Source organism: Humulus lupulus, chromosome 1 (assembly GCF_963169125.1).
Source record: "Humulus lupulus chromosome 1, drHumLupu1.1, whole genome shotgun sequence".
NCBI classification, from domain to species: domain Eukaryota; kingdom Viridiplantae; phylum Streptophyta; class Magnoliopsida; order Rosales; family Cannabaceae; genus Humulus; species Humulus lupulus.
This window is the reverse complement of record NC_084793.1, coordinates 103092779-103100420: the sequence shown is the minus strand read 5'-3', so window position 1 is coordinate 103100420 and position 7642 is coordinate 103092779. Positions and strand designations below refer to the sequence as shown.

At 34.4% G+C, this 7642-nt stretch overlaps 1 protein-coding gene and 1 long non-coding RNA gene across 3 annotated transcripts; one reads left to right on the top strand and one right to left on the bottom strand.

Annotated features, from left to right (window-relative positions):
• Positions 1 to 204: 204 nt before the first annotated feature.
• Positions 205 to 2124, bottom strand: LOC133796554 (inositol-pentakisphosphate 2-kinase-like). Of its 2 annotated transcripts, XM_062234133.1 has the most exons (2): positions 839 to 2124; positions 631 to 764 (listed from the first exon to the last, which is right to left on the bottom strand). In XM_062234133.1, the coding sequence occupies exons 1-2, from the start codon at positions 1876 to 1878 to the stop codon at positions 734 to 736; spliced, it is 1071 nt and encodes a 356-aa protein (XP_062090117.1). In that variant the 5' UTR covers positions 1879 to 2124; the 3' UTR covers positions 631 to 733. The 2 variants fall into 2 exon arrangements, with proteins under 2 accessions (XP_062090107.1, XP_062090117.1); XM_062234123.1 differs by having other exon boundaries at positions 205 to 2124.
• A 1030-nt stretch (positions 2125 to 3154) lies between these two features.
• LOC133796549 (uncharacterized) lies at positions 3155 to 5633 on the top strand. Its single transcript, XR_009875485.1, has 3 exons — positions 3155 to 3532; positions 4079 to 4148; positions 5255 to 5633. It is a non-coding gene; the product is annotated as an uncharacterized LOC133796549 (long non-coding RNA).
• Positions 5634 to 7642: the final 2009 nt, after the last annotated feature.

The following is a 7642-nucleotide window of genomic DNA, read 5'->3' as shown; positions in this document are numbered from 1 at the left end:
ACTGCGTGATTTGTCGATACAGTTAAGCATCTAGGCAAATAAATGATACATTGGATAAGAAACTATTAAAAATGTTTATCGTCATTCTACGACTAAGTTGTAATATTTTTCATAGATCAAAAGAATAAATAAAATTTGAACAATCAATGTCTTTGCGTGCGATAAAATAAGATGTCAAATATAAATTGAAAAAAAAAAACAGAATACAGACATGCCCCTTGAAGCCACCCCAAGAATGTTAAAGTGGCAAAACAAGGAGTGAGTTTCTTTTATATTTTAGGCTCATAACTCGAGTAAAGTAACTATAAAATAGTTTAAACATTTACATCAACAAAGGACATTCAGCTATTACCCATCAACCCCTGAAAGAAGAGGGGAACAAACTGGGTCACAGAAATACATTTCCTTCCAAGTCTCATCACAATTACAACAACAATGAATAGTTAAAATTGCCGTAAGATCTTCAGTAATATGATCAATGTCATTGTATTAAAAATCAGAACACATTTCCATAAAACATCCAAACTCTTAATTTTTATCCACCTCTTGCACTGATTTCACCATCTGCGTGTAGCAGCTTACAATTTTCTTGTCTTTTTCATAATATTCTTGCATCTTTTCGAAAGGTTTCAAATCCAGGTCAATGAAACATACCTTATAATCAAAAGTTTGATGGGTTGATTTCAGGTACACACAGTCATACAAAGATTCTGAGACACCTTCTTTCCTCAGTTTAAAACTCATCATCAAACTGCAGTCCTTCGCTGTTGTAGCTATCAAAAAGTTATTTACTATCTTCAAGCTTTCGACTAAAGAAATGGAATGCAAGGTCGTATACCTGTTCGAAACTTTCTCTTCCTCCCCCAATTCTCTGCATACTTTGCAAGGCTCAGAAATAATATTATAATATGCATGAATTGCCCCCTCTATGTCAAGATTATCAAGCTTTTGAAGTTCTATAAGCCTATCCATTACTCCGGATGTATAAATTGTCTCAGCAATAAGCTGTAAAAAACACTCTGTACGCTTACCATGATCCCCTTGAATGACATCTTTGAGTGCATCTTCAAATGCTTCTCGAGTGATAGAATTTGTGCAGTCAGCAATACCACCCAAGACCCCAAATATTAGAGAACCATCTAAAAATACACGAAAATTGTTCTGAGGAGAGGAGTAGAGATCTTTGATAGATTTATGTATTCTGGCCGGCACTCCCGAGAACAAGTCAAGGGGGTCATATTCACTAAATGAGGAAATCTCACCTCCATGCAACTTGAGGGCCTGGTGCATTATATAACGAGATACACTTCGTTTGATGCAGTTCCCTTCTTCACCGATAAATTCTGAGATTGGAAGGAATCCACATTTGGGCTTTATCTCAACACATAAGCAGGGTTCACCTTCATGGATACCATCACTCGGAAATACAGAGTGATCAGATAGTAGAAGCACAGAATCACAACGTGTATCGACTTTGGCACCATGAACTCTCCAAGCAGGACGCTGAGACAAAACATTTTTCTCAACCGACTCAAGAAATTCCCTTGAAACCGTAACGCGCTTCCCAACATCTACATATTTGGAACCCAGTAAAGGGCTTATTACGTGCTCCAGAAACAAGTCTCCGGCGAGTTCTCTGGTTGCTGACAATGCAAGGTCCTCCGTCTCCTTCCACACAAGGAGCTCATGTGAGGTTAAAGCCGTGAGGCTCTTGCCAGGCTTCGATTCGTTCCTTGCAACCTTCTGTATCCGCAAAACTTTTCCAATAAAGGCAGGAGAAGATCCGGAATAAGCAAGGACAAGGTTAATGGCGCCTTCGCCTCTGTAAGTCCATTGAGTAGCGTCGTCTTTTTTATCCAAAACCACCTCCATTGGCATTAACCTAAGATCTGGAGATATGGTTTTAACAAAGAAAATCAGGGAAAACTCTTACATAAGAGGAAGAAATTAGGTTATTTAATCAAATGGTGTGCCTAATGAATGCAATTATGAAATTATATATCATTTCAACACCAAGACACCACACTCCAAAGATCCCATATATATAATATAAAATCGTATATTCTACTAATTGTCGATGATTCCATATTTGAAAATTTATAACACTTAGAGAGAGATGGCGCAGAAAAGAATCATGAGTGTCGACTTAAAAATATAAGAGTATGAATTCATTAATAAAGATATAATCAAATAAATAAGACCACTAATTTGACCATAAAAAAATAACCTTCTTTCACTTAGTTATTTTTATTAATATTTAAGTTTAGTTATTTTTATTAATATTTAGGCTTGAAGGACTGTACTTTAGTCACTTAGTCAATTTAATTAATATTTAAGCTTGAAGAACTATTGTTTCCGGCAAACCTGCATCGCCGGTTGTTAGATAGTCCTCTTTCGCTTTACATTACATAAGAACTTGTTTCTACCATCATAGAGCCTCGGCTTTATCAATTGCCTCCCCCAATTTCTATCTCATCTCTTTTTATTTATAGTGAGGAGTTTAGGATTATAATTAGATCATGGGTCTAAGTTATTGAGCTTGGTGAGCAAATAATACATTACAACAGATATACAATTATATTTTGATAAATGACAACTTTGTACTCCATTGCTAACTCTGTTAGTGTGGATGTTGTGTGTTGAATGAACAAGATCCTCCTGTTAGCGTGCAATGCTTTGCCTTGTGCAAACAGAGATTGAAGAATGTGGCTATGCGACCCAATCTCTTCTATTAGCGCTTGATAATTTGTTTTGTACTTCGTGAGAACAAGATCTCCTTTGTGCTCTGTTCATCGTCCCTTTATAATTGTAATTTTTTTTTAAATGTCAAAAATTCTAAAAAAAATGGGTATAACATTTGCCCCCAAGTGAGTGTTCGTGTTTTGCACAATTCTGACTTAATTATACGAACAATGCTCCCATTCTTTTTTGGCGCATTATCCTCTATGTTTTGTTCGCCCCCTGTAAAGTCATAATGGGCTGTATGGTATGTGATGTACCCGAGCAGGTTTAATCCTTACCATGAATGTAGTTATAGGCTATTAGGTTCTCGAAATGATCCTTGTTTCAAATTTTATATGAGCCCAAAGGCAAATAAACTGTATCTAATGCATACACGTGAACCAGCCTTCTAATAAACTATTGTACCAGTCGTCCATTCTCATTTTGGTTTGTATCTACTTTGCAAACCCATAGTAGCTTGAGGAATGCACATGAACTGGGCATATTATCCATGTAAGTGAACAGACATAACTTAACACTTGAATAGCTGGCCCATTTTGTTATAAGACCATCAGACCCATTACTTTGAAAACCTAGCCCATCACTTGGTTTTGTTCACTTAGAAGCTTTCATGGTTGTGAGAGTAAGTTGTCGCCACCCCTTTCTTGCTCTGAGAGGCTCGACGCCGTGAGAGGAGAAGGGTCGACCTGCTGCTCATCTCCGACGTCACCGGACGAGAAATGTCACTGACTGGCTCTGCTTGGAAACAAACGGCACCGAAAAAATGTGTCCATCTTGTTCACCGAATTGTGTAAGTTTTCCCTTCACTTTGTTGTTTCACGGCTTGGTAATAGATTGAGGGTGTTTTTTTTTTATCTTTGAAAAATCGAGCATATGCTATAAGGATTTCTCTGATTTGTCCTTGAGTCTTGGCATTTGGTGCCACAAATTTAGTGTAAAACTTAGCATCGAATCCATGGGTTTCTCATTCTTAGATCCCATTTTGTTTACTCGTCTCAATTGTAGTTAAGGTTTCATCCCCACTTCTGTTCATTCCCAACATGCGATATACATATGTATTTGAGTGAACTGGTTGACCCTTGCTTATCATTCTGTTTTGTTGGCATAGACAATCCGTAATCTCAGTTTAATGCTAGTAGTGGTTGAAATTATTTCCTTAGCACCAATAGATGAGCAAAGGCGAACAAGACATTCTTGCTCTTTGTATACAAATGTGGTCAAAATTTCTTAGATTAATAAGACCCTTGTTATTGACCTAAGCATATAGATGAACCATTGTCCTCTTTCTTTGCTTCTAGTATACTAACCGAAGCAAGTTTTTATCCTCTGAATGTAGCTACGCATGAACAGGGCTCTATTGCATTCACCACTAGTGAACAGGTCCAACTTCTAACGTAGACAAACAGGTATCATTTCTGGTGGCCCCCATTTACTGTTTCGTATGAGAACTCTGCCAGTAGAGTAGAGGGTCAATTCTTTCTTTGTATACCAGTATAGGTGCACAAAGCATTTTCCCTCTGCTTGTGTTTACCTAACTTCAGTTTCATAGAACATGTACAACTGATCTTTTGATATAAGCACACACACAAACAGTTAGCTTCTATTCGCTCCTTATCGCGTGCAAACGATTTCTATCCTGCAGTGTGAAAACGAACAGGTTTCTATATTCCTTTTTGCCTTGTCCATTTCCATGAAATTGAATAAAGATGATTAACCATCTCCCATTTATTCGAATGAGTTGATGCCGTTAGAGTAGAGATTTCAAATTCGTACTCGTTTCTAGGCACACAATCAAACAGTTGGTCTCTGTTCGTTCCTCTCATCAAAATAAGCAAGCCCCTTTTTTCAATTTTGTTCTCATCTGGTATACGTATGTAGGCCTTACGCGAACAAGATCCTAAGTAAACCCACGTTGCCTTATGTGAATAGGTTCTCATAACCCATCTGATTCATTGCTTGTTCGCCCAATCATTGAACGATTCGAATAGAGAAATGCAAACAAACAGGACCCTATGATTCACAACCTTTACCCTTTATTTGCACCATTTATAGTATAGGCAGACAAATAAGCTTTTCCTCCAAAGCTATATAGGTGAATAGGTTTCATCTTTGAATATGTGAACAACCCTACCTAAGTCTTGGTCCAATCCACCTTTTATTAAAACAAGCAAGTACTCCTCTTGCCAATGAGTGTATGCACATACTTAGCAATTTAAACTTAACTTAAGGAAAAGACGTGTGATGCCTGTTCGAGTAATTGAGTAAAAAGTTTTCAAAACATTATGTTCGCTCTTTGAACAGACACACGAACAAACACTCTTTCCTTTGCTTACCTTTTATGAGCGAGTCCACTTGTTCTCTCCAAGTATAGATCCCTTTGTAAGCTATCTCATTTCTATGTCTAGTATCTTTTCGGTTCTGTTTGCCCTAGCTGTACACTTATGGGCGAATAAGCCTCATATTGTGTATGTGAAAACTAAATCTTACACTTTCCTCTTTCCTTCCTTTTCAGGTACTTGGGTTTGCTTGGTCCTCGAGGAGTCCGGTTTCTTTTACAATCTGGTTAGGCCTCGTTCTTCAAAGTGTATAAGGACATGTTCATCCCCATTTGCTTCTGATCTTAGGACCAAGTTCATGCCTCCCAAGAAATCAAGAGCGTTAAGGAAGAGGAAAAAGTTCGACTATACGGAAAAAAAGCTTGGAAATATCTTTAGCTCAGATGGTTTGTTGGGAAAACTTATTCAGGATCTTGTTTATTTTCATGTAAATCATATACTAAATATATTAATATAAGAAAACCTATAACATGTTTCTAAAATTGAATTCATACAGAGATAATGATAAGAACACTTACATTATTGTGCAACGGAATGATTGGGTCCTTCTTTCAATTTCTCTAACCCTTGTATCCTTTCTGTCTCAGGGTATCACCAAGAAACTGAATCATTCTTCAATTTTCTTCACAGCCTTCCAAAGTATCCTTAGAATCACATAGACTAGAGTGGGAAATTCTTAACACATGAGATAGATACAATAAGAAGAAGAGAAAATCATATTGAGGCTTAGAAAAAGACTTATGATGTAGAAAGAGTCTAAAACCCTAAAGAATCAAAACTAGATCTTTTTATCATATGTTTTCAACTATCACTTAACATTTCTTTTATAGGCTCAATTAGGTTACTTATTTAATTAAAAAATAAATAAAATAATAATTCGAAATTCTCATGGGCCATAGGCCCATGAAATTTCCCTTTTAATTATAAGCCCGTTGGACTTAAAATCAAGGCTCGTATTATTTTCTATTGATTAATTAATTAAATAATTATTTAAATCTTTTATCAAATTAATTATTTATAATTTGAAACTGGATTTAAATTTATTTATTAATTTAGACACAAATTTTTCTTCATTAATAAATCTGCCCTAAAATCTCTTTTCTTCTCTAATTGTATAACTTTGTGAAACTATCTAAAATTGACCTGGTCAACTTTGATAATTCTAATTGATAATTAAATCAATTAATTGAGACCATCTAAATGATTTTATCTTAGGTATAGTGGGGACCATGTGCCTATGAAATCAAACTCCAATAAGTTATCATAAATTTAACAAATAAATTTATTAACTTATTAATTTCTTGTGACTCAAAGACTTAGAATTGCATTCTTGAATTCATAGAATTCTCTATAAGCAATATAGATACGTTATTAATTATCCATTGTTACAACCATAATTGTCACTCAATCATCTATAGACGGTTGACAATGAGATGGGACTAAAATACTGTTTTACCCCTCATTGTATTTTATCGTTAAAATAATTAGTTCATTGTAAATAATATTTCAATAAACTAATATTAAATACTGAAATGAGATCTCTGTCATTTAGCACCTTGAACCAAACTAAAAGGAAACTATTGTTTCACTTCTTCATCAAAAGCTATAAATGTTCATATCTATGATTAACACTCCCACTCAATTATACTACCGAGTTCCTGTTGGTATTAAATGGTCAAATCAAAGGTACGCAGCGAAATATATGGACTCATTTTAATAAATATTAATATCAGCAACGATCATATACATATATAAATATTAAATCACATACAAATAGATTAGGGATTACCTCTTGTAGATCAAGTATCATTGAATCTTTTTGTATAAATCAACGATCTTCCTATCCAGTATTCTGAGATCTCACACCCTGGTCTTCCAGACCAATTCTCAAATAGACAAGGACTTGTGTGAGCACGTAGGATTCAAAATGTTGATTTATTATGTGACTCCCTAGAAGTACTCAACACATGAGATATAGAGAATTTTGGCAGAGAGAAGGTTTAGAATAATTTTCAGGTTTAGAGAAAACTATCGCTTTAGAGAGAGAGTCTGACTATCCATCCTATTTCGGAATATCGCCTATATCAGATTTATAAAGATATTTTAATCTAATTAAATAATCTTTATTTAATTAAAATATAATTCAAATTAAAACTGATTAGATAATTTTCATTTAATTATCTATTTAAATCATATTTAAAAAATAATAATTAAATAACTGATTAAACAAATTTATTTGAAATTCAAAATTCAAATTCCAGGGATAAAATCCCTGATGCTAGGCGCCACACACTGTACTGTACAGTTTGTGTCACCTAGTCCTATTAGGATTGCTCTAATTTTCTCATTTATTTATTTAATCAACTTTTAAGACAAGATATTTATTCCAACACAAATATGAGTTAATTCAAAATTAACTTTATCTTAAAATATCAATTTTAAATTAAATAAATAAATATCATATTATAAATAAGATATTTATTATTTTCTCTCTTTATATTAATCCAAACAAGATTAATATTAATTTTAACTTATAGTTTTTCAAAATAAAAACTATATAGTTA